This window comes from Nannospalax galili, unplaced genomic scaffold (assembly GCF_000622305.1).
Source record: "Nannospalax galili isolate Female #2095 unplaced genomic scaffold, S.galili_v1.0 scaffold635, whole genome shotgun sequence".
NCBI lineage: Eukaryota > Metazoa > Chordata > Mammalia > Rodentia > Spalacidae > Nannospalax > Nannospalax galili.
In genome coordinates, this window is record NW_008335836.1 from 1207345 (window position 1) to 1235012 (window position 27668).

At 43.5% G+C, this 27668-nt stretch overlaps 1 protein-coding gene and 1 non-coding gene across 2 annotated transcripts in view; one reads left to right on the plus strand and one right to left on the minus strand.

Annotated features, from left to right (window-relative positions):
* Positions 1 to 27333, minus strand: part of LOC103732120 — a 37232-nt gene extending 9899 nt beyond the window's left edge. Inside the window, 8 exon segments of the mRNA XM_029562278.1 lie at positions 16704 to 16932; positions 16935 to 17315; positions 17580 to 17606; positions 17864 to 17999; positions 24805 to 25035; positions 25629 to 25724; positions 26916 to 27177; positions 27179 to 27333. Coding sequence (XP_029418138.1) covers positions 16704 to 16932; positions 16935 to 17315; positions 17580 to 17606; positions 17864 to 17999; positions 24805 to 25035; positions 25629 to 25724; positions 26916 to 27177; positions 27179 to 27333 — 1517 coding nt within the window.
* Positions 22111 to 22211, plus strand: LOC115069933. Its single transcript, XR_003849169.1, has one exon. It is a non-coding gene; the product is annotated as a small nucleolar RNA U13 (small nucleolar RNA).
* Positions 27334 to 27668: the final 335 nt, after the last annotated feature.

A 27668-nucleotide genomic window follows, 5' to 3' on the forward strand; every position in this document is an offset into this window, starting at 1 on the left:
ATAATTTCTATTTTGTATTTTGACATAGAATATCATAAAATTGCCCAGGCAGGTCTTGAACTTGTGATCCTCCTGCTTCAGCATTCTGGCTAGTTGGAATTTCATCCCTCGGCTCAGCTCAGGGCAGACAGGCCCCAAGGAAGAGGAAGGAAGAGCCAGGATGGTGATTTTTAAAACACCAGTCTGAATTGGGGCTGTGGAATAGGCTCAGTAATTAGAGAGACAACTGTGTCAGGGCGTGTAAACCCAGCCAAGGGAAAGCGCTGGTTATTTCACGAACAGGCTTTATACTGTTGCTTTTCAAAGTCCAGAGACTCTGGCTGGGTCGTCCTGTCGGGGAACAGACTGTCTGTCCCGGAAGACAGGTCTCTGGATGTCTTCATCAAGGTGCAATTCTAAATTATAGATTAGGAGAGAACAGAAAAGACTTGGTCTGGAGAAATAACTGGAACTCTCAATCTTTAAACCCGTCCTCTTTCAGGATAGCCCCTCACCCAACCTCTGCCTAGAGGACCCAGCAGTAAGCCGGAAGCCCCTCCCCCTCCTTCCCTTTTTCAGATACAAATTAAACTTACACTCTGCTCTCTGCAAATTGCTCCACATACCTTCAGACACCAAGAGAGAAGCTATAAATCCGGGAGAAAAGGCAGGTGTAGAGGCTCAGCTCCTCTAGGTCGGATCAAAGGTTTCCCTCTGCAGCGCGAGACCAGAAACGAAAGTTAAATTTTGAGGTTTTGAGAAAGAGGAACTGCAGAACTACGGACCAATCCGGCGCTTCCTTCCGGAGGGAGCCCCTTTTGGCTCAGCCCTGCCTTTGTCTGGAGAGAGGGTAACCTGTCCTGTCACTTCTTCAGTCAGAAAAGGTGCCCTAGTGAAGAGTCTCCCCGTGCTCCTCTGGAGCCTCAGCTCCGGGCTGGATTTTGCCCTGGCTGCAGATGTGTCCCAAAGGGGAGAATAAAGAAGCTCAGTGACAGAGAATTGCAAGTCTCCCGAAGCTGGACTGCGACCCTCACAGGGCAGAAAGATCAGAGGAGATGCCACACAGGCAGGATATCCCACCCAGCCTGCACCTGTTGCACCTGGAGAAATACAGATACGGCACATGATTCCATTTATAACAAACTAGTAAGCTGTAAAAACTCTCCATCAGCCAGCCCGCTGCTGTCGTCCCCACGTTATGCATTCGATTGCTGTCTAGGCTGGGTCTTTTTCCTGGCAGTATCTGTGCTGGTCCAGCCTTCCACCCAAGCCTTCTTTCTAGATCCTCCCTTAGCAGCAGACCTCCTCAGGAGAGCCTTAGGTGAATTGGAATCTCTATTAAAGGCTCCCTCGGAAGAGCTATTGTACAAAAAGGCATAAAAATTCAATAAAAATATTAAAGAAAAAAAAAAAAAAGCCCTTCAGGTTCAGTTAGCATTCCCTGTATTAGAAAATGCCAAGACCTGAAATGGGGCTCAGTTGTTAGCTAGCCTGGCATGGGGAAGCCCTGCGTTGGATCCTCAGCACAGCATAAAACCAGGTCTGGTGGTTTTGCCTGTAGTTCCAACACTTGGGAGGTAGAGGCAGGAGGCTCAGAAGTTCAAGGCCATCATCAACTCCATGTGTATGTCTGAAGCCAGGCCAGCCTGAGATGTAGGAGAGATCCTTTCTAAAAAATAAAAAATAGGGATGGAGAGATGGCTCAGCAGTTAAGAGCACTGACTGGTCTTGCAGAAGGCCCGGGTTCGAATCCCAGCACCCACATGGCAGCTAACAACTGTTGTAACTCCAGTCCCAGGGGATCTGACAGCCTCTCTGTCCTCCATGGGCATTGCATGACACGGGTGCACTTACCTACATGCAGGCAATACATGCATACACATAAAATAAAAATAAAAAATAATAAATGAAATTTAAAAAAGCAAAATAAAAAATAAATCAAAAATTGTAGCCAGCCAGTAACCCCCCCAACCGATTCCAAGATTAAACTGGGCAATTAAGCCAGGGGATCCTTGGCATTTGTCTGCTCAAGGGCACTGTTACTGCCCACTTGATAGCTTTTACTGGAAGTTCAGTGTTTGAAGTTCACACAGAGTTTTCATATGATAAGTGCACAAGCAGTACAAAGCAATCAGGAATTTTCCCATCATAATGGTGAGAAAGTCAATGCAGCTCACCTAAGGCCACAGAGACTGGGAGACTGCCCAGGAACAGACCCCCTTTGATGTATTTAGAAACATAAAAGGGTGGACAACACCTGCCCTGTCATTCCAAAGACAGCTTGTCTGGTCTTCACAGCATTCTGGGAACAGACTACACCCTCCTCAAGCCTCTACATCAACAAAGTCCAGAGAAGTCTATTGTATCTTAGTGAGCCAAGTGCTATTGTCCTTAAAAGACATGGGGGGGGGGTAGTACAAAAAATGTTTAAGGAAAGTAATGGAGAAGACCCACCCCTACTCCCGCAGCCCCGCCCCCAACTCTTAGGTTTCATGAAGTACAGTAAAGATCCTCTACAATATTGTTTCTTATTGTTTCATATCTATTACCAAGTGACATGGGTTTCTTTTTTAAAACAGGGAGCTGCTGTTTTAAAAGGTTTCATTATTATTGTGCATCTATAAGATGGGAGCAGGGAGGAAGGGCACTTCATTACTGTGGAGGTCTGAGGACATCTTTTGAGGGTTGGATCTCCTTCCACCTTTATGTAGATTCTAAGATTCTAACTAAGCCCATCAAGCTTATGTGTCAGATAGGTTTCTTATACACTAAGTCATCTCACCAGATCCTCTTTGACTGTTGTTCTTTGGTTTGAGATAGGGCCTCACTATGTAGCCTTGAATGCAGGATCTTCCTCCCTCCCAGTGCTGGGATCATAGGCTTTTGCTGTTATTGTCTTTGTTTGGTCTTTGCCACCCTAGGAATTAAACCCACCACACCTCACAGTAAACCTTCTGTCAGTCTGATTAGCTGATTAGAACATTAGCACTGTGAAAAGGTTGGAATGTTGCAAGTCCAGAGCCAAATTATCTCGGCCCATCTTTGGACCCTTAACTGTCACTTATTACCAACCTCAGCATGTGATCTAACATTTGAGTTACTATTAAGTAAATGCTTTGGGATATTCAGACAGACACTCGGCTTCCACCAACCCAAAGACCAAGAATGTAATCAGACTGCAAATGTGACATGTAACTGAGATTTCCCCACTTTTCTACAAACTGCCTGTTTGATATTTCCAACAGTGTACTTGAAAAGTGTCTCATATATGACCTCTTTTGTCCTGCTGTTATGAAAACTTCATGATACACTCTTCCCACATTGGAACACCCAATTTGGGGTAACCTGTATCTGTGTTCCAGGGACACGGTCACTCATATTTGAGTTTAGAATAAACTATCTTTTATCCTTTTGAAGTGAGACTTGTATTTTTTACATTGACAGCTGGTAAAAAAGCACTGAATGCAAATGGATTTTTGGTTTAAGGTGATTAATACTTGGACCCCTGCTGTGCACCACACAGGAACAGTCATTCACTGAGCTTTCATTCCCCTGCATGTGTCATACATTTATATAGACCTGAGCATTGATACATCTCATTTATATCCTGAATTAACCCCTGTATTAGGGTCTCCACAGCAATAGAACCAGTAAGTTGTCAATAGATGTAGAAAAACATGAAAGTAAGGGTCCCATGCTAATGGATGCTGGCAGTCAGGTATTGTGGCATAGTCCTGTGATCCCAGCACTCAGCCGACTGAGGTAAGATAGTCAGTTCAATACCAGTGGGGATATCATAGCAGAGACTCTGTTTCAAAGAGAACAAAACATGATCATGGATGCTGATGATTCCAAAGTCTACAAAGTGGGCTAAGAGGCTGTAGGCCCAAGAAAGAGCTGAAATCCCATCACAGTGAAGGCTGTGATAGGAGGTTAGAGACTTCAAGGCCAGAGCTTGGGTTACATAGTGAGACCTCTCAGACAAAACAAAAATAACAAAAAGTCTAATGCAGTTGTAAAAACTGGGGAGTCCAACAGATGGGTCAGCAGACTGAAACTGAAAGGGTTGATGCTGCTTCTCAAGTTTAAAGGCACGGTCATAAATTATTCTTTGTACTCTCCCTCGACTCCCTTTCCTGCTCTCTCTCTCTCTCTCTCTCTCTCTCTCTCTCTCTCTCTCTCTTTCTCCCTCTCCCCTTACCTCTTCCTCTGCCACTCTCCCACCCCATATTAGAGCTGGAGTTGCCCTAAGCTGCCCAGTCTGCTCTCCAACTCTTTGGTTCAAGCAACTAGGACCATAGCCACCTGACATCAGGGCCAGAAAATCCTATTTGATGATGAAAGCCACAACATTGTGTAAGGTAATCTTCTTTAATGATGTAATAGGGCACCTTCATGACCATCACTGTACCATGTAAAGTCTGGGCGGACTCTAGTCTCTGAAATTATCAGGCAGTTGGCCCAGGGTATGGGAACAGGTTTGCATGTCCTGGAGTATACCTACTAACTACAGATTTATGGCTTCTGTAGGTTATGCTTGGCTTGCTTCTGAAGAAGAACAATTGTTACTTAATAGAATAGAAATTGTTAGGTGGGCTTTGCACCTGTGAGCTTAGGCACTTAAATGTTTCACCCCTCGTTATGGTTTCTCTGTAGAAAAGCTTACACTAGAGATGACTAAGGGCTACACACTGGGGTTCCAACACCCTTGTGCAGCCGCTGGCCAGCAAGACTTTCATTCTGCAAAGCTTTGAGTAGTCTTCTCTGGTGAAGCGCCTCACGAAATTTTTAAGGTCCCACTGAGATCCCAGAGAATTAGACCTCAGACCCTGGGGGACTAGAGCAGGGAAGAAGTGCAGGTCTGGGCAGACTCCTAGAGGGGGTATCCCTTGAGATGTTCCAAGGCCTCAGGATTTCTGCCCCCTACGGCCCTGCTGTTCTGGCAGTTTTTGATATCCCCACCCACAAAGATTTTTGAAGAAAGTCACCTGCTTCTGGAAGCCTCTGGAGGTGAGGTGAGTTAGAGTCTGGGCCGCCCTCCGAAAGACACTTAGAGGGGAGGCAGGATGCTGCCACTGATCCAGTGTTCAGGGAGTCAGCAAGACGTTGCTGGCTGCCCTCTGGAACTAACCTGAGTGAATTTTCGGTGTGATGGCCCTCGTGTGAGCGCGTTGTTGTTATGTGTGTGCTGGTCTTGTTTGTTGTCTGTTTGTGTCAATCTGTCATCTACCAGGGGAAGTGAGTTGACCCCTCTGAAGTGTGTGTTTAAGTATGTTAGAGGCAGTTTTGATTCATCCAGCTCTGGGTTGCCGCAGAAATTGGGCACCGCGCAGAAAAAAAGAGGAGCTGCTGCTTCCTCCACTGGCCTAAGTCTGGGCAGGGAAGGACATGGCGGGGCATGGGACCCAGCTTTGTGCAGCGGGTCGCCTGGCACCCAACGCAGAGTGCATGAGTCTGGCCCTTCCCGCATCACCCGGACTGGTACTCAGGCGGCTGCTTGGTGCCCAAAGCACCCAGAAAACCACCGCCAGACAGAGGAGATGGGGAGGAAGGAAGGAGCAGAGCAGAAGGCTATGGCCCCACAGGGGGGATCATTTTGCCCACTGTGTGGCTCGCCAGAGGAAGGTGATTTTCCCTGGCAGCATAAGGGGATCTGGTCTCTTCCACTTGCAGACCCTCAGGGCAGAATGGTTCTGTCTGTGGGCGGTCCCGGCTGGAGCTGAGCAAGACAGCTCTGCCTGTAGACTGGCCAGACAGCCTCAAGCTGAGGCTGGGCTAGTGGAGGGGTGGAGCAGGCTCTCACTGAGGTACCACTCCTTCTTTCTGAGGGAGGCACTACTGATGGAACCTGATGGGACCTAACCTGGGCAACAAACGACGGAGTTTGTTCCCTTTTCATACTAGTGATCTGTGTAACTAAAAAAAAAACAAAAAACCACACACCCTCTGACAGACCTAAGACCTCAGTTCTGACAAGGTAACGGGGATCTGGACAACTTTCGCAAAGTCCTTCTAGGGGGAATAAAGACCACTACTAAAAATCTTTCTAAGGTGAGTGAGGTGGTTCAGAAACCTCAAGAATCACCTGCTGGGTTCCTGAAGCAACTCAAGAGAGGCTTATCTAGATGCTCCAGAAAGCCAGCAGGCCATAAATATTGCCCTTTGTCACCCAATCGTCCCCAGATATTAGAAAAAGTTACAAAAACGTTTTTGAAGACATAAATAGGCCACAGTTATTAAAAATTACCAAATTAGCCAGGACAATGATAGCAACTTTCAAAAAGATAGATGACAGAAAGCCTAGAGGAGGCAACAACAGCAGCAAAAGGCTAAAAGGAGACACTGAAAGGATGAGGGCCGCCGCCTCTTTGGGGAAGATGAAGACAAGTCTTTCTCTAGGCTCAGATCTCACCCCAGGTAGGATTCCGGTGCTTTCCCCTTGTCTAAAGACTATCTCCTTCACAAACTGTTAACAAAGATACCCAGCCTTCAAGCTATTTACAGGACCTGCGACAACTGTTCCATTATGTATGGACTGAGAATAACCCCTTGGGTCTGGCAAGTAAGGGAATTCCTGGAAGCAATCAGCTATTGTTGCCCATGGATTTTTGGATTTGCTAAAGTAACAAAACCTCTGTACGCCAGCCTGTAAGGAAACCAACCCTAAAATGGACTGAGACTGAACAAGGAGCCTTGTTCTCTCCCAGGTGTTACCAAGCCATTCTACTTGTTTGTGGATAAGGCTGGGGACATTGCCAAGGGAGTGCTAACCCAAACCTTGGAGCCATGGAAACAGCCTACATATCTCCTAGATCATGTATCAACTGAATGGCCAACATATAAAGGAAACTAGTAAGCTGTCTTTGGTAAGAACTTCCCTTAACCACTCTTTACTCAGTTGAAGCCTTCCTGAGAACTCCAGAGAGATGGATGTCAAATGTCCTAATGACTCATTACCAGGTGATCTTCCTAGATCAGCCCTGTATAAGGTTTTACAGGACCTCGACCCTCAACCTCAGAGTCAGTAAAAAGAACAGACCCTCAAGAGAGACCCTAACCAAATTGGTTATAATAGGCAAAAGCTGGGCCTCTAGTACTCCTACTCATGGCCCTGACAGTCAGACCTTGTCTGATTAATTGCCTGACTAATTATACAAGACAACGATTGAATGTGCTGAAAATCATGGTCCCAAGAGAACAATATAGTCTCCTAGATGAGTCTAGGATTTGATTCATGCCCATAGAACCAGTAAGGAATGTAACAAGACACATTCTTGACCATAGCTATGCCATGTCAAAGTTTAGGCTGACTCTAGCTTCTGAAATTATCAGGCAGTTGGCCCAGGGTATGGGAACACACATCATCAGAACCCCGGTTGTCTTGGGAACAGGTCAGCATGTCCTGGAGAGCACCTGCTAACTGCAGATTATGGCTTCTGTAGGTTATGCTTGGCTTGCTTCTGCAAAATAGTAATTGTTGCTTAATAGAATAGAAATTGTTAAGGGGGCTTTGTACCTGTAAGCTTGGGAACTTAAACTTTTCATCCCTGGTTATGGTTTCTCTGTACAACAACTTACCCTAGAGATGGCTCAGGTCTACTCCCTTGGGTAGTGCTAATAGCCAGCTAATAAAAGACTTTTACTCGCCAAAATTTTGTTGGATAGGTCTTCTCTGGGAAAGCACCTCACAACAATGGAAGTTTTTTGGCTTAAATGTTAATCTCATTCAAAAAGGTATCTTTACTGCCATCAAGATGGCTTAGGAGGTAAGCTCACTTGCCATCAAACCTGATGATCTGAGCTGATTACCCAGAACCCACATGGTAGAAAGAGCGAACCAACTCTGGCCACTTGTCCCTGAACTCATCACACATGCCCACACACAAAATAATGTTAATTAAAAATACATATAGCTTTATAACTGAACTAGATATCTGGTCAAATATTTGGGTAGAGTGGCCTAAGCAATTTGATACATATTAATAGAATTAACCATTATAGATACTTTGCATTTTCAGCTGTGCTTAAGAACACTGGAGACATGGCTCGGCAGTTAAGAACACTAGCTGTTCTTGCAGAAGACCCGGGTTCGAATCCCAGCACCCACATGGCAGCTAACAACTGTCCTTAACTCCAGTTCCAGGGGATTCGACAGCCTCTTCTGACCTCCGTGCACATTGCACGACACAGGTGCACTTACCTACATGCAGGCAATATACACATACACGTAAAATTAAAAAATAATAAATAAAATTAAAAAAAGAATACTGGAGACTTGAAAAAAAGTTCGTACTACCTCTATGTTATGAGATAAAAAGCCTTCATTGTAGATGAGGAAGTAGTAATCATATGCTATTATATCACGTAGATATTTTTGTTTGCTTCTTTTTCTGTTGTTGTTGTTTTGAGACAGGTCTTATGTACCCCAGGCTGGTGTTGAACTCACTGTGCAACTGAGACTGAATTTGAAATTATAAAGTTCTGCCTCCATCTCCCAAGTGCTGTGATTAGAGGTGTGTGCCACTGTGCTTGGCCCATTGGTTATTTTTAACAAACTCTTAAAATTTTAGAGTCTTTCCATGTGGGTCACGAGGCCATTTTTGGTGCTAAATATGACCTCGTTTGCTCCACAACTATGACAGTGTGCTGATTCTCATCTGCCATGTCACAGGTGCCCTCAGAAGTCTCAGGTGTTCACTGGACAGTTCTTACCACCTCCCCCGACAGATGGGCATCACTGCGACCATGGAGAGTGGCACCCGAACATGTCCAGTCTCTGGTGGTTAGTGAGAACTAGCTACCAGCAGTTTCTCTGGCCTTCAACTCACCCTTTTCTTTGTGTCCTTCACTCTCCAGCTGCCCTGATGTGGAGTCACAAGTAGAGGCAATGGTAGCAGCACCTGTTCTGCAAAGCCAGGCCAGGGGCTACCGGTTTGGGGAGCAATTCCAACACCTGGCTCTCCTCTGTGTCTTGGGTTTACTCTTCATCTTTAGGAGAAAATCATGAGATGGCTCAAGACACTGGGTGAACATCTCTATATGTGTCTTCCTGGGTGAAGCAATAAGGTCCTTCCAGCCCAGGAACAGAGTACGACATCGTGGGCTTCACATGAGGCTGCTGCCCCTGCCAGGGAGACACCCCCACCCCCACCCCATTGCTCCACCGTGTTGTGCTGGAGACAGTGAGGGAACAAATGTCTCTTATCTTTGGCATCTTTATTTCTGAACTAAACAGGGCAAGGTTACAAATAATCAGGGCTGGACATCAACAACAATCCAGAATTAAATATTAGAGGAAAGGCGAATGCAGAAACGAGAATTGTAAATGTCATGAGTGCCCATTTTGTTATGAATGTTTTCATTATCTCCATTTTCCCTATATATAACATATATATGTATTGTACTTATGTCACTATAGGTCAGTATTGATGCTTGCTATTTTATGCAGTTAAGTCATAAGATCACAAGAAGAGCAAGCTTTACTCAATGACTTTGAATCTCCCGGGAAAGGGTCAAATGTGCTGACTCTGGCCAGGAACACTGTATCACAGGAGTGGGAGTGTGACCTCCTTACTGTCTTTATTCAGAGATTAAATGTGATCTAACAGGTTTATGGATGGTAGGCATCATGGCCTAAAATTCCAGCTGCTTTCAAGGCTGAGACTGGAGTATTATAAACTGAAAGCCTGCCTGAACTACCAAGTCAGTTCAAGCCCAGCCTGAGCAATATAGTGAGACCCTGTTTCAAAATAAAAAGTAAAAACAAGACTGAGGTATAACTCAAAGCGAGAGTCCTGGCCTCATGAAGGTTCAATTCTCAGTACCTAAAAAAGTGTTTATGGGTGCGCAAGTTGACTAAGTTCACAATGAGTGAAACTGTATTGATTATTTTTGTGTGTCAGTTTTGTCTGTGCCATGAGATATCCCAAATGCTAGTCTAAATGTTGCCTTGAAGGTATTTTAAAATGAGAGTTATATTTAAGCCAGCAGATTTTGAGTAAAACAGATAAATATCAATAAACAAGTTCATTTATGTTATCAAATGAAGGCCTTAAGAGAAAAATGACAGAAATTCCCCACACCTCAAATGAGTGAAGTCTGCTTCCAGACTGCTTGTAATTTAGAACTAAGGCATCAGTCCCTCTCAGCATTCCCCACAGATTTGTTATATTTGTGTGTGTGTGTGTGTGTGTGTGTGTTGTGTATGTGCACATTTGTATGTTTAAGTGTGGGTCCGTACATGTCATGGTATACATTGGAGGTCAGAGGCCAAACTGGGGTGTCAGCCTTCACCTTCTACCTTGAGACGGGGCCTCTTTTGTTCACTGTGTAATCACAGCTAGCTAGTCTACAATCTTCTCCTGTCTCTGTCTCCCATCATGCCATAGGAGTGCTGGTGTTACAGACCCATATTACACTCCCAGCTTTATGTGTGATCTGATGATACAAACTCAGATCTGCAAGCTTGTGTAACAAGTGCATTACCCACTGACCATCTCCACAGCTGCATGGCAGATTTTTGTTTGTCAGATTACAGATTTATGAGACACAGTTCCTTCAAAGGAATCCCTGTTGTTTATGTATGCAGCATAAGAATTGGTATAGGAAGGTACTGAAATGGTCTCAGTGGCAAAGCATGCTGAAAAAGAAAAGAAGCTCACTTCTTTCCCAAGGAGACAAATTAAAATCACCAGAGCTGGGTGGGACAGGGCTCAGTAGAGGCACAGCAGAGAAGACTAGAGCTAGGGCAAAAAACTGACACAGCATTGGACACCATTGAGGGATTAGGAATCACGATGAAGAGGATGCCCAGCATCCTCCTCAAGCAGCTGAATGGTCACTGGACCACTGTGCCAATGAAAACAAATATGGTCTTCAACAAAGATGATCTCAGATCCCAGATGGATAAACTTGTGATCAATTGGTGATGCCATCAAGTTTCTGCTAGGTGTCCATGGATAATCGTGCAGGGTGAAGGTCATTTCTTATGCTCTACTAAACCTCCCAGTGTGTGCATGTGTGCCCTATCAGCAACCCAGCACCAAATGGATAAATGGCACAGTTGATACTCAGGGTTTCTGCAGTGATGAGAAGAAAGCCGTGGAACTAACACGTAGGCAGACAGGAATCCTGAGTTCTGTCCACTGCACATTTTGAGTTCTGAACGTGTCATCAGCCTTTCACACGTTACATAAATAAAGCAGCAGCATCATGGGCTCCAACTGATTTCAGGGGTGTCTTCATTTGTGTGACCAGGATCCTTATTTCATCATGTGCTGGACAGCTTTAGTGTCAACTTGACACACCTGGGTTGAGGGAGCCTCAATTGGGGAATTGCCTCCATATGACTGGCCTGTGACCATGTCTGTGGGGCATCTTCTGATTGACGAGTGATGTGGGAGGGCCCATCCCACTATTGGTTATGCCACCCTTTGGCAGGTGGGCCCAAGGCTGAGCAGGGACCAGGGGAGCAAGTCAATAAGCAGCGATCTTCCATGGCCTGTGCTCCAGCTCCTGACTCCAGGTTCCTACCCTGAGTTTCTACCTTGGGCTCCCTGATGAACTGTGACCTGGGAGATGTAAGATAAATAAATACTTTCCCCTCAAGTTGGTATTGGTCAGAGTGTTTTGTCACAGCAATGGAGAAACAAACTAGTACACATCATAACTAGGTTTTTTCAACATATATTTTTATGCACTTCATACAATACATCTTAATCATATTTAGACCCCCTTCCCTATCCGCACTGCCCCATAGCTCTGCCCCCAGATTTCATGCATGCTTTCATATATGTTAAAGTCTACTGAGGCAAGTTTGTGTCCCTCGATGTGAATTCATGCACTGGAGTCAAGTCAGCCTATCTAGAGTCTCTCCCTTAAAGAAGATCAACTCTCCCTCACCCAGCAAGTGATCAGCTGCCAATAGTTCCTCAGCTATGTTTGGGGCCTCCCGCTATTTCCCCAGTTTTATGCTCTATTTTTGTCTGGGTTGACTTTAGATGGATCTTGTGCATGGTGTCACTGTTGTAAGTTTACACTAGCAAGTTCCCAGAAACCGGAAAGATTCTGTTTTCTTTTGTTCACCCACTTTCCATGGCTCTTGCAATGTTTCTTCCCCCTCTTCCACAATGGTCCCTGAGCCCTGGGTGGGTGAAGTTTAATATGAGTCCTATCCAGGGACACACACTCTGCAGTCTTTTATTCTCTACACTTTGGCCAGTTGTGGCCTTCTGTGTGCATCACACTCTGTTGCCTGAGGAATTTTTGCTGGTGAGAGTTGAGAGATGCATTAGTATTCTCTCTACACCCTGTTCCAGCATGTTCTGTGAGGATTAAGCGTAGAGGTGTCATTGTAGATGTGTCACTTAGGATTGGGTATCTCACAGACACTTATTCTCTGTGTCTGACCAGTTGTGGAACTATGCAGTAGTCTCCATCTGTTGCAAAAAGTAGCTTCTTTGATGAGTGATGACAGATATACTTATCAGGGTACTCTAGAGGTCTCAGACAGTACAATCAGGAGGGGGCCTCGGGCCAAGGCAGGGATGTGGGTGGCATGACGAGGGTCTACTAGCTGGACAGAGTAGGTGTGGGTCCTTGCCATGCCATCTCCAATGAAGCCCGCGTGAGATCCTCTGTGGGTTGAGGCTGGAACTTCAAGGAAGGTTGCCTCTTGGAATTGGCTATGCTAAAAACATGCAGCGTACTTGGCATGCTTTTACTTGCTATCATCTTTCTAACTGTCACTGTATCTTGGGCTTTCTGGGGGCCCGGAAAGCACCTGGTGTCCTTGGCACCACTGTCACCGCCTTTATTGAAAATCCTTTAATCATCCTAGTCCAGATGTACCACTATTAATGAAAGCTATTTTAGATGCAGTAAGAAGTAGTTAAGCAGAATTAATGCTGGAAAGTCCAGGGAATAACAGATTTCTGGAAGAGAGACATAGATGAATAAAAATAGATAGAAGAAGGGTTTCTTGGTATTCATTACAATTTATGGATAAATTGGTAAGATCAAGACCACCTTGGTGTCTTTTGACAAAAAATCAGTAAGAGAGCATTAAAGGGCAAATATAGAAAGTATTTGAAAATTGGTAGGAGAGAAGGATGGTTTCATGGATCCCTAACACGGGATGGCCTTTTTGGGACCTATGGAGTTAAAAAATAACTTAGAAGCCCTATGGCCCACTACAAATAAGCAAGGAATATTATCAAATAGTTTAAAAAGTAATATCAGGCACAGCTGGTGTTGAAAGTGCTTGGTGGGTTAAGGTCATTCTGACCTGGAACTACAAAGCCGAGCAGAATCCTAAGTGTGTGAGAAAGGCTGGCAGTAAAAACCACAGTAAAGCAGGAATTTACTGTCTAGTATCAGGTTCATAAGATAAGGAAATGTGTTGGCAAAATTGTTTTACTTTCATCTCTGGAATTGTAAATCTTAGCATGGCTGTTCTGCGGTTTTTGTAATCTTTGCTGTATAGATCTCAAACCTTGCAACTGCAAAAATTACACTCAGACTTTCACCAAGTACTTGTGTGTCTGTTTGTCACTCGCCGACTCCTTGTCCACCGTCTCGACGACCCTGTTCCCGTTGGACTGAACTGCCCCGGTCTGGGCTGGTCCGTCGCAGGTCCTGGAGCAGGAAAATGTAGCTGGTTATAAGTAAGTATTTTGTGCTGAACTAGAGGACTATGCATTTTCACTAAATGCAAAGAAACATGTTTCTGAAGAATCACTTATTCTTTAAAGATTTATCTTTATTTAGGTGTGTCTTTGTGTGTATGCTTTAGGTGTGTCTTTGTGTGTATGCTATGTGTGCAAGTATCCTTAGAGACCTGAAGACAGCATCAGCTCCCCTGGAACTTGGGTTCCAGGCAGTGTGAGTAACCTGATGTGGGTGGTGGGAACTAAACCCAGGTCCTCTGAAGAACAGTATATATATGCTTAAGCTCTGAGCCATCTCTCTAGCTTCCAAGAGTCACTTCTTAATAACTGAAGACACCCCAGACTGTTCTCAATGACTGCTTCAGTGAGCATGGCATGGAGTGACAGAAAATTTCTGTGTTTCCCAAAGTCTCCATGGATAAGAGCTTGGGAAGGGGTACATGCAAATGCGAACACGCACAGGCAGATGGGCACACACACACACACGCACACATACACTGAAGTTATTCATTTTGGAATATGTTGTCTTAAAGGTCACCCAAAGAGGAAGAACTTGAGAAATCCTAAGGACAAGAACTGTGGAGAACAGATACTATCTAATTAAATGCCCATTTTCTACACTAGTTCAGAACTCTTGGGGAAGCACTGGAAATAATAATGTTCAAACACATGAGCATTTCTTGATCCCTGCCTTGATCCTGTTCATAATTCCCCTCTTGTCTTGATGAAGGAAGCCAATCTTTGTCTTTCCTGTCCATAATCTCAGTGAAAAGACTGAAGGTAACCAGGCAACGACAGCACTTTACAATTCTGTTCTTGAGAAATCCCACAAATGTTTCTAAATGTACACTGTGCATAATACACAATTGTATATTACATATTTTAAAACAAAGGGAATGGTTTCCCATGAAACAGAATTTTTCAAAAAATATTGAAATAAAAGAAGAGTAGTTATCTGTGAGGTTAAAACTTTGAAACAATAAAAGAAACAAAACCATTTACATACAAATTTTTAAAGTAAAAATTGGGGATTCTGTAATGCAATTAATTAAAAAAAAAATTTTTTTTTTTGGTCTTTTTGAGACAGGATCTCCCTGTAGCCCCAACTGTCCTGGAACTTGCTATGTAGACCAGGCTGGCCTTGAACCCACAGAGATCTGCCTGCCTCTGCCTCCCAAGTGCTGGGATTAAAGGCGTGCACCACCACATCCGGCCTTAATTATTATTTTTATTTTATGTGTATGAGTGTATTGTCTGCATGTGTGTAAGTGTACCTGTGTTGTACAATATTGGCAGAGGTCAGAAGAGAGCATTAGATCCCCTGGAACTGAAGTTAGGGATGGTTTGTAGCCGCCATGTGGGTGCTAGGAATCAAAGCCAGGTCCTCTGCAAGAGCAGTCAGTGCTCTTAACCACTGAGTCATCTCTCCAGTCCCACAATTAATTTCTAAAAACAAAGTAGGGTAATGTTTTTAAAACTAAACTGATAGATATCCATTTTTCCTGCATTTGTTTATTCTTTTCATTTATTATCTTTGAGATGGTTTTACTCTGTGATCCAGTTCAAACTCATAGAAATTCTCCTGCCACAGCCTCCCTAGTACCACAACTGCAGAAATGAGCTATCATCCACGCCTCTGATACACAAGTCTTGATAACCATTTATTTTAATGACAGAGAGAAGGAACTCAAAATTAGTAAATGCCATATTTGATTACTACTTATGTACTAGAAACAATACAACTTCTTTAAATTATATTGTGTTGTTTACATTTTGCAACACAAGGTAAGTTCATTATCATCATTATGCATTATAATCTGAGTATCAAAGAATTTATTAACTTGATAATAAATAGTATGTAGCATTAAATTACCATCCCAGAAAATAAATGGGAAAAACAAAAAACATAATATACAAAGACATTTATGACAAAACTAGAATAGTCTTGTTAGAGCAGTGATCAATGGATTAATAACAAGGCTTCAGTCAAGTCAACCGTAGTTCCCGAATTTTCCCACTGTCTCATGGGACACAGATACAGCATATGTCAGTAATTAACAGAATGAATACTTCTGAGACATATCAATGAATGCCTTATATTTTGTGATTGTGTTTTCTTACACTGACCTAAGGTAGACATGCAGCACTCATATGGGAATTATAAGAACATAAGCACAACTGTTTAAGTAAATTACTTAAGTTACACTGCAGATGCATGGAGAGGAAAGTTTACACTAGATACTCTGGACAATGCAGTCTCTACTCCCAGCATGTACAATGTTGTGATAATTTCCCCTTAATTCATGATGAAGAAGAAGCATCATAGTTAAGGAGACATAATGACCGGGGTGAATTTCTTAACCAGTGAGTCCTACGTAGAGTTTTCAAACCAAATGGAAAGGCTGTAGAAAAACTTTCCTTAATCTTCTGTCAATAGCAAGAATGTGGCATAGGGATTAGGCAGGCAAGGTAAGAAACTTAGTGGTAGAGCACATCTTTAGTACGTACAGACCTCTAAACTGGTTGCTAAAACCACAAAACAATAGAAGAAAACAAAGGAAAGAGAAAGGGAAGGAAGGAAGGAAGGAAGGAAGGAAGGAAGGAAGGAAGGAAGGAGAGGAAGGAGGAAGGAAGGAAGGAGGAAGGAGGAAGGAAGGAAGGAAGGAAGGAAGGAAGGAAGGAAAAAGAAGGAAGGAAGGAAGGAGGGAGGAAGGAGGGAAGGAAGGAGGGAAGGAGGAAGGAGGGAAGGAGGAAGGAAGGAAGGAAGGAAGGAAAGAGGAAAGAATGAAAGAAGAAAGGGAGAAAAGAGTAAAGAGTTTTCATGGATATGTTACCACATTTAAAAAAGAAGCAGCCGTAATATCTGGGCATTTGGATAATTATGGATTATTCTCTCCTGAGGAAACAAGGAATTGAGGACATCATCACACAAGGAAATGTATACATCCTATTTATAAGTGAAGGATATTCAAAGGGAAGACTAGCAACAGCAGAGTGAAGGTTAAAGAGATGCCAATAAGCTCACGGATACGAGACAAACCCTAGGGCCAGAGGCACTGCGCAGAAATGGGGGAAGCCTCAAGAGTCCAGCATATGGACATTGGCTCTGAGCATCGCATAGGATTAAAATATGGAAAAACTTTATCAGGAAAGGAGTTTACAGAGAATCTGTAGCTGAGAACCCCATGATTGGAAACATCATAAAATGAGAGAGTGAGAGCCCCGTAGTCTAGAAACACTCCAACACGATTGAGAGGAACAGACAGAGAGAGCGTCAAGACTCTGTGGTGAGGGGGCACTCCTCAAAGGCGTTGTATGTCATCCTTTTCTGCATTTCTATAACCCAGAACCCATATTTAGGCTGATAATTTAAATCTTGTCTAATACCAAAAGCAAATAAAGGTCTATGGTGTCTTTCATCATTTGAATGAAGTATGGGATTGAAGAAGTAGCTTCCATCACTTAATCCCAGGATCCAGGCACCTTTTCTAGACACATCCACCTCCCAGTAATGTTTTCCTTATTGGATGGCTGGGTATCCCAGGATAACTTCATGACAGTTCTCACCGTGTTGTACAAAATTTCTTTTCTGATCTTCATACTTTATCTGTCTCTTGTCCTCAGTGATTGCAATGTTGGGATGGTTGTTTTGAAATGGTATCACTTGAACTGTGGAAGAATAACAGGATTACTTGAGTATACTATAATGGACAGAGTACAGCCTTATTTGTAATGTTAGCAGAATGCTAAGAAGATGAGCAGCAAACAGGCAGAACTTCGTTCAGTAGCCCAGGAGAGGCAGAGCACTGCAGACACATACTGTGCACACACATCAGAGAAGCAACATGCACCTTACAACGTGAAGCCCAACAGAGAAATAGGCTGACAGGCACTGAGAAGAGAAGGACTTGTGACACTGTGATTTCTCCTTACCCCAAGAGCTCTGGACCTTGGTTAACTCTAGAATAATGAAAAGTCATAACACTGGTGCAACCAAAGGACACAATACAATAAAAAATTCACTTCTCAGTATTAGGGGAAGCATTGGAAACTACAGCAAGGTAGGGCTGAATGGTCATTTCCAAAGAACTATGATGAAACCACCAGTACACTGTGATGGCTCTTCCTTGTCCCACAATCCACATCTACAAACCACCCTCTTTCCAATTCAGCCCTTGCCACCCCTGGAATCCACCATGTATCATAGCTCTTCTTACCTCCGAACACTTCCAGCATCCCTCTCACAAGAGGAGCTCGGAACCATCTTTGTCCTTTGGGGATTGATTTTGGCTTCCTCAGCCTCCAGGTCTGACTCCTAGAAATGCAAAAAGAATGATCTTTATACTTCAGACCCTGTGACCTCGCACCACCACTGAATTCTATCACTTCAATGCATAGATGTACTTGAACTCTGCTGAGGATGCTGAGAAGGGAGAGAGAGAGGGTAAACTACTAACTGGAGACGTGAGAAACTCACTCATGCTCCCCTCACATTTACTTTCTATATGATGATGGGAAGGTCTTAACTCTAAGAAGTAAAATATCTTCTAAAATCAAGCATGAGACTCTCCCAGTCTACCACCTAGAACTCCTAAGAAATGATAAAGTGACAAGTTTTAAGACAATACGAGACTAGGATTTCAAACAGAAAAGAACTTATGGAAAAATCACTTCCATGTATGTGGGTTCCTGGGAAAGTGGTTGAAATTCAGGGCTCAGAGCCTGTTCCTAGTTCCTTCAAGCACCTCAAGTGTGGAAAGGGAAACTCATTTGGCACAGTCTAAGATCTTCAAAGCCTGTTGTCAACAGGGAGACTCAGATTGCATCTGTTTTCAAGCACTCTTGGAAAAAGGACCACCATTGGGAAGAGAGGAACAGCAAACGAATACTAACATAGTCTCTGTATGAGGAAAACACTTGATGTGGCCTGGTGGATACATATATACATACGGACATGCGTGAACATAATGATAGCTGCTTTCTGTACTCTTCATGTGATCAAGATGGATCAGTTCTTCACACCTGGACCAAAATATTGAGCCCACAGATTCGAGATTATTTTTATAAATTTAAGTATCTTATTATTTTTATTTTATGTGTGAGTGTATTGTCTGCATATATGCAAGTGCACCCATGTCATGCAATGCCCGTGGAAGTCAGAAGATGGCATTGGATCCCTTGGAACTGGAGTTATGGATGGTTGTTGGTTGCCATGCGCATGCTGGAACTGAACCTGGGTCCTCTGGGAGAGCAGGAAGTGCTCTTAACTGCTGAGCCATCTCTCCAGCCCCTGTTTTTGTACATTTAAATACAACCACAAAGCAGCACTGGGTTTCTTCTATTCCCAGAAGACAACATGACTATATAAGAATTTTCCCAATGAACAAGTCTGTGTTCTTAGCAGACATTGAGGACTTACCAATAAACCAAGCACCTGTTAGGTCCAGAACAGAGCAAGATGCAGGTACTCAGGGTGAATAAGGTGCTGAATCACAATGGGTCTCATAGCATCTGTATCTGCTTATCCCTAATCGCAGAGCCAAATTCTGAAATTCCCCACAAGCCTTTCCCCTGCCATAGACTCTTACCTAATCCTCAATCATTGCTAAGCTCTTAAACCCTTGTTCTGACCAGAAAGTCAAGATAATACTGCATCTAAATTCCCCAAACCTGGAAGATATTATAGTCCAGTTGAAAACTAAATAAAACTTACCACACAAAAGCATCATTCCTAGTACCCCCCACACACCTATTTATGATGCAGTCCACATCCTAGGAAGGGAGAAAACATGAGTTCAGGTTTCTGAGTAAGATGGCAGAGTGAGTAAGATGGCAGACTAGAATCCTTGCCACTGAAATGCCATGAAAGAAACCAGGCACACAATAAGTCCTTTTCCTATAAGAGGCAGCCTGTAAATCAACTTATGAAGCACAGAGATATCTTCAGGAGAGCAAATGGGAGCTCTGAAAATGGACTCTGTGCTGCATAGCTTTAGTGTCAACTTGACACACCTGGTTGAGGGAGCCTCAATTGAGGAATTTCCTCTATTGGACTGGCCTGTGGCCATGTCTGAGGGACATCTTGATGAGTGATATGGGTGGGCCCAGCCCACTGTGGGTGGTGCCACCCCTGGGCAGGTGGACTTTTGTTGCATAAGAAAGCAGGCTGAGCAGGGGGCAGGGGAGCAAGCCAGTAAGCAGCATTCTTCCATGGCCTGTGCTCCAGTTTCTGCCTCCAGGTTCCTGCTCTGAGTTCCTACCTTGAGCTCCCTGATGAACTGTGACCAGGGAGATGTAAGATAAATAAACCCTTTCTTCCCCAAGTTGGTATTGGTCAGAATATTTTGTCACAGCAATTAAGAGACAAACTAAGACAGACTCCCAGGAGCCATCTTCTCCAGTGGCTGCCATTCTGGCCAACTCGAGCTGCCCTGGGACAGCAGTAAAACCTGCATGGGAAGTGCTGCTCTTCACACACTTGCCGTGTAGGACACAGGAGGCCATGCCCTTGGTGCAAGAGTCTGAGGGAAGCACCAGGAAAGGACTTACAACTCTCTCTCCCCCACACACCAGAACTGCAGGGAACAGGGAAGTCGCAGAGATCTACAGCTCCCACAAGTCCTCCCAGCCACAGTACCAAGAGAAGGCTGTGAGATCCACCAGGATCTGAGAACATCATCTTTCAAATCAACATAACTGCACTGGAAACTCACTCTGAAGTTTTCTTTTATTACTTGTTTTATATTATTTAATCTCTGCGCTTGCACGTATGTCCCATGCCTTTGTATGGCTCTGAGTTAGGTGTCGGGATTGTCGTGCATGTTTTCCATACAGTCGAGCATAAGCCGTTCTTTACTTTCCCTCACATCCATATATTTTCCCTCTTGTTTCTGCATTTGGTCCTTTCTCTTATCTTTATTCCCTCCTCTATTTACTTCTTAATTATAACCTTTCATAGCTTTACTAGTCTCTACACTTTGTGGACCCTGCCAGTATCCCTACATTCCCCTTAAGGCTACTTTCCCTACTTCAGTTAATTTATTTTCTTTCCAAGCTCAATTTTTTTCTTTTCTTTCCTTTTTTTCTTTTCTTACTGTGTAGCCCCATCTGGCCTGAAATGCCTGTGTAGATCATCCCAGGCTAGCCTCCAACTCACTGAGACATACCTCACTATTTCTGGGATTAAAGTCCTTTACAACTATGCCCATCATATCCCTGTCCTCATTCACCCTTTTTAGTAACTAGAATCAGAGTATACACATTCCCCTTGTTTGTTTACCTGCTAGTAGTTATTGAAGTCAAAAGGAACTCCATTGTTAATGACTAGTGGGACATTTGCATAGTATGACTCTCCAACAGCTGTGGGTTCTCTCGGTCAATACTCTACTCAGAGACTAAGATAAAGGTCCCAGTAGGAATCCTGAGCTCCAGGACAAAGACAGTATATGTTTTTTGAACTGTATACCTCAACTCTAGCACGTCCAATCTGTAAGTGCCTACATTACCAAATCAGTGAGATTTCTCAAATTAAAGATACAATTCACTTCCTACTGAGATGGCACCAAACACTAGTTAATAATATGCTCTTCTCCCTTGCAAAGCTTCCCCACATTCTCAGTGGCCCCTGATATTGTAACAGTGGAGCTGGACCCAGGACTAAAGACAAAAGAGTAGAAAACTCAAGCCAGGGAGTCATGGCTCTCAAGACATGATTTAAATACAGTGCATGGCTCTTTATTTACCAAGTATGCGAATTGATGGACGGCCATCTGCCACATATCTCAAGGCTTTGGAGAACCAAAGACAATTCCCCCCAACCTTACATAGATTTTGCTGAAGGTACAACTAAATACCTGTCTCTTGCTAGTTAACTAAATGTGACCCTATCCATTCCCTAACATTTAATTCACCTGGATGGAAAGCTGACTTGCAAATTTTTTGAATCATTTAAACATAGTTTTGAAAATTTCTTTTATTCTTATTTTATATGTAGAAGTGTTTCACCTGCATGTATGTAAGGACCCTTCATGCATGCTATAACTATTCCCACAGAGGCCAGAAGTGGGCATCAGATTCCTCAGAACTGGAGTTACAGATGGTTGTTAGCTGCCATGTGGGTGCTGGGAACTGAACCAAGATGCTTTGCAAAAGTAGCCAATTTTCTTAACCACTGAACAATCTCTCCAGCCCCTAAACCAGACCAGAAACTTAGTCTTTCTGATACTTAACACCAACCAACAAGACTATTTCTCACTCCCTTATTCTTGTTCTGTCTCCCTCTTTCTTCCCCCATCCCTCCAACTCCTAGCATCTCACCGCCAAGCTGTCCTTGAAATCATGGTCTTCCTGCCTCACCTTCCTAAGTGCTGGTATTACAGGTGTACAGCAGACTCAGAGATGTCTTCTTATATACACCATTGTTTATTACCAACATCACTGTCATTATTTTAAAACTATTACATTGATCCTTTTTTGGTTCATAAGCATGATGACTGGGTGTTCACGGTTGTGTGACATGTGCCACTCTCAAACCTTGTTAAGCATTGGTGCATTACCCCTCTGACATGGAAAAAAAAAAAAAAAGAAAAGCTATTGTATTTACCTTCATCTCTAGTGTATATCAGGTCAATTTAGTGACTGTCATTTATAATATTTAGCCCTCTATTCTTCACCATCACAGATACTATTTTGTTTGAACACATATTTGGAGTGTATTTTTTGGTCCTATAAAATAGTAACACTGGCCGATAGTTGGGTCTACACAAACACAGAGTTTTTTCTTTATACTAAGAATTCTATGTTTGCTTTTTGTTGCTATGTCATTTTGTTTTGCACACTCGTTTGTTTCGTTTATTGAGATAGGATCTTGCTCTGTGGTTCTGGCTGGCCTGGAATTCATAATGAAGACCATGGTGGCCTCCAACATGTATGATCCTCTTACTTCTTCCTCTCAAGTACTGGGATTACAAGTGTGTGCCACATACCTGACTATAGTGTATGTAACATAAACTAAGAAAGCCAGATAAAATGCTAAAAAGAATTTGAGAGGCTAGAAAGAAGGCTCACCAGTTAAAAGCACTGGCTGCTCTTGCAGAGGTCCAGGTTTGGTTCCCAGCACCCACATGGGCAGCTAATAACCATCCATAACTCCAGTTTCAGGGGGTTGTAACACCCTCTTCCAGCCTCCACAGGTATTGCACAGCGTGGATGTACTTACATGCATGCAGGCAAAACAATCATACTCATATTTATTTAAAAATAAATAGATACATTTTTAAAAGAATCTTGGAAAGAACTAACAATCTCATTCACTGATGAATTCTGAAGTTCAAACTTGTCCTCCTAGAGACATCTGCATGCTCATGTCTCCTGAAACATTATTCCAATAGCTGACATATGGAGTCAGTAAGGGCACTCATCCCAGAAGAACATGGAAAAATGTGCTATATATGCATCACAGAGCACTAGACAACTTTAAAGAGAAGGAAGTATTTTCAGTTGTGATAACATGGATCAACCTAGAAGTTGAACCTCAATAAAAAAGTTTTAAAGTGTATAAACAATCTATTTAAAGGTGATATGAAAATAGAATACAAATTTTGTATCTCTCTAAATTGAAAAAAAACCCTCACGAAGTAGGTTGGCTTAACTGGTCAATTTTACTGGATATTAAAAACACAATACTAGAGGCTGGAGAGATGGTTCAGCTGTTAAGAGTATTGACTGCTCTTGCAGAGGACCTGGGTTTTGTGCTCAGCACCTACATGGTGGCTAAAAGCTATCCATAAACAAGTCCCAAGGGATCTGGCACTGTCTTCTGATCTCCATGGGCATTGCACAACATGGGTGCACTTATATATATGAAAGCAATACACTCATACACATAATAATAAATAAAATACTTAAAAAATAAATAAAAATGCAATACCAGTTTTCATGAAATTTTTCAAGAAGCAAATGAAAAGGGGAAAAGTGTGAACTCAGCCTATGAGGGATGCGCTGGATAGCTTTAGTGTCAACTTGACATACCTGGGTTGAGGGAGCCTCAATCAGGGAATTTCCTCTATTGGACTGGCCTGTGGCCATGTCTGAAGGTCATCTTCTTGATAAGTGATGTGGGAGGACCCAGCTCACTGTGGGTGGTGCCACCCCTGGGCAGGTGGGCCTGTGTTGCATAAGAAAGGAGGCTGAGCAGGGGCCAAGGGAGCAAGCCAGTAAGCAGCATTCCTCCATGGCCTGTGTTCCAGTTCCTGCTTCAAGGTTCCTGCCCTGAGTTCCTACCTTGGGCTCCCTGATGAACTGCATGCGACCTGGGAGATGTAAGCTGAATAAACCCTTTCCTCCCCAAGTTGGTAGTGGTCAGAGTATTTTGTCACAGCAATGAAGAAACAAACTAGGACAAGGGAAAACACAAGCATCTCTGGTGACCTCAAGTTCATTTATTGTACGGTGACCAACTGGAGTGATGGAAATGTGCTTGAGTGTTGGGAGCTATTAATCCATTATGTACATTGAGCTGTGGCAGGCTTGCTTGTTTACTTAGTTTGTGTTTTGCACACCAGTACCTAATCTTCCAAATCAGGAGGAATGTGTTTATATGGTGGAGTTCACAACAAGTATCTGACCGCTCCTTGACCCTCAGATACAGGTGGGAAAAACAGCTGTTGAAGCTAATTGAGTTAAGCAAACGGTGGCTGTCTGATGTTCTGCTGTATAAAAAGGCGGAGCTGAAATAAACCCGGGCTGCAGTCACTACTGACAGTCCTCCCAAGTATCTTTTCTGTCTCTTGTTTTTTCTTTCAATCCTCACTCCCCCTTTCAGGTACTGTCTGTCTTGGCCGGCTGGCACCGGCACTTGAGCCATGATCAGCAGAACATCACAGAGAATGGGAGCCAGAAAATACCTGTAGACCCAACAGATCTTCTCTCCAAAGTTCAGTTTTTGCACTGAACTTGATAAATTACTAAAAAGGGCATGTTCTCTTTGCTATTCATGCAAGTAATGATTCACCAGACCTCAGAAATTGATCATGGAATGAGGCAGTGCAGGGCAGAGAACTTGCCCATCATCACCAGGAAGAGCACAGCTCCATAGAAGGGAAGGACATAGTTGACACATCTCCTGACTCTCAGGTGCTGGGACTTCCTTCAGTCTCACCTGCAGCATCTCCAAGGTTGACCCTTGCAATCGACACTGCAGGTCTGAGATGAGACTTGCCATCAACTTCATCTGCTAGACCCATTTATTTTCACACTCCGCCAGGCTACTCAGAACGTCTTCCTCTTCTTGCTTCAGTTTTTGTAGCTCATTCTTCTCCTGAGAGTCCAGGATGTCTCTGAGCCTTTTAAACTCTTCCTGAACATTCCACACATCACTCTGTATTTGCTTCTTCAGGCATACAAAAAGAGGTATTCAGTCTTAGAGATGGGGCCTGGAGAATTATGGTGTTCTCACAGGCAATGGAGATAGAAAAGGGGAATCAATTCTCAGGGAAGCATGTGTTTCCTTTTAGCTTCATGACATTCCAAAACAAAGACCTGAGTCAGCTTTCCGAAGGCCACCTGAGCCAAAATGGGATCCCTGAGTGTGCCTCAGTTTCACACAGCTGTCCAGGCACCAGTTCCGTTCTGCATCACTCTACGTTCCACTTCTGAACCCTGTTAGTAGCTGAACCCCGAGGACAGAACCTAGACTCCTTCCCCAGAATCTTTCCCTAATACAGTCATAGTTTGCAAAAGCACCATGGGACTGAGACCCAGGACTCTCTATCTGTTCTCACCAGAGCCCCTCCTGTGGCCAGCTCCTCAAACAGCTGGACTGGTTTGTGATGTACTCAGTCTCCAGGCCTGAAGGGAATATTTGGACAGGATTAGTCAAAGCCTCTTGGTCTTATCAACTACCAGGGAATAAAGAAGGAGGGAGCTGCTTCCCCACATCCTGCCAGAGAGCTGCCTGACTCCCTTGGGAAGTGTATGCCTTGCCTGCCAGAAGGTTCCATCTTCTTGGAGGTCATCTTTCCAGTTCTCACATTTTTTCTTGTCTGTCATCAGTTTCTGCAGAGCTACCTGGAGCTTCCCCTGTGAGAAAAACACCAGAGTCAAGCTGTGAGCTCTGCCAGGGCTGTTCTTTCTACACCAAAGGCAAAAATAATCCTTCTGGAAAGACAGGAAGCCTAGAATTGTTACCTCTTTTAGATAATCTTGGTACGATTCATATACATAAAGTATAAATCTTAGGTAATACTATAATCAATTCAATACTTGTATTTATAAATTTATAATTATCATACAGATAAAGACACAGAAAATTCTCTTAGTCAACAGCCCCACCAACTATAACCCAGCAACTTAGATTCAAGCATCAGAGAAATGGGATAATTCTGGTAGTTTCTTGAAATTTTTCTGCCAGCCCATACACACACACATTTCATGCATAATCTTTTGGATCTGAATTCTTATACTCTATAACAAATACTTTAGATTTCTTTCATGTTTATGACTGTTCTGTCAGTGTATGTATACATACCACATGCATGCCTGATGCCCACAGGCAACAGAATTCTTGTTCTCACCTCTGAAATACTGTGATTACAGGCACATGGCACCACTTGTCAGTCAAATTAATGCTTTTTGTACTAACAGAGGAGCCTGCATCAATGAAAGAGCTTATTCTCAACCCAGTTCATGGACTTCTTCTCTAAAATTAGCAGAGTTAATTAAGGGCCAGGAGTGATAGTGCATGCCTTACATCCCAGCAGGAGGAACTTGTTATATAAACAGAGCTGGCCTCAATCTCACAGATATCCTCCTGCCACTACCTCCTGAGTGCTGGAATGAAAAGTAAGATACCATGCCTTGGGAGCATCAAATATCAACTTTTTTTTTTTTTTTGGTCTTTTTGAGACAGGGTTTCCCTGTAGCCCCAGCTAGCCTAGAACTCACTATGCACACCAGGCTGGCCTTGAACTCTCAGAGATCCGCCTGCCTCTGCCTCCCAAGTGCTGGGATTAAAGGCATGCACCACCATACCTGGCTTCAAATATGAACATTTTACAGCAAGCTGTAAAAATATTTGTTCTTATTCTAGAGTTAATTCTACATACATTCTCTTATAATTAGGTAGAGTGCACATTCATGTCTTTTTAGGCCTCAGAAACAGTAGAAGAAATCATGGGCCTCAGTTCTATGATGGCAAGGCTACTGAATTAGCACATAATGTACAGATTTCCCATCAAGCATTCTGCTTTCCCTCAACTTTGCATTTCTTACCCGATACTCCTGGGCCACCTCTTCTATAAGTAATGTTTGGTCACTGTGGTGCTCCTGAGATTGCTGACAAAGCCAACAGATGAGCTTCCTGTCCTTTTCACAAAACAGCTGGAGTCTCTCTCCATGGCTTGTGCAGTGGTGCACAGACCGCGCCTCTTCTGGGCATGACATCATCCCTTTGACCCTCTCCACTACTTTGGCCACGTGCTGATTAGTCTGTAGATTCCCAAATTGGTAACTGACTTGGCAAATAGGGCAGCTGCCCTTCCCGTTGATCTTTGGTGGACTCATAATTCAGTTTGATGCTGTTTCGACAGAAGGTGTGGCCGCAGTCTGCGCTCACAGGTTCCTTCAGGAGCTCCAGGCAGATGGGGCAGGTCACCTCCTCTTGTATGCTCCCCAGGACTGCTGAAGCCATAGATACTGTTTGCTGCTCCTGCCTGTCCTGACTGCAGGTTCCTCCTGCTCAGATGCCTGATGACTAGGAAGATGAAAAGGGGTCAATGTTAGAAAGGCAGGAAGAGGATAGTGACCATGCAGAAATCAAGGATGGGCCGAGAGCAGAACAATGAAAGACAAAGAGGAAGAGAGAAAAACAGTCTTAGCACGTGCAGCACTTGAGTTTGATCCCCAACAGAACAAAATAATAATAATATTAATAACCAGAAAATCAGAGCGCACACAGAGCAAACACTGCAAGAGTGTTGAACGTTCTGTCCCAAGTTAAGTAATGAGGCGACTGGAGGGTTAGCC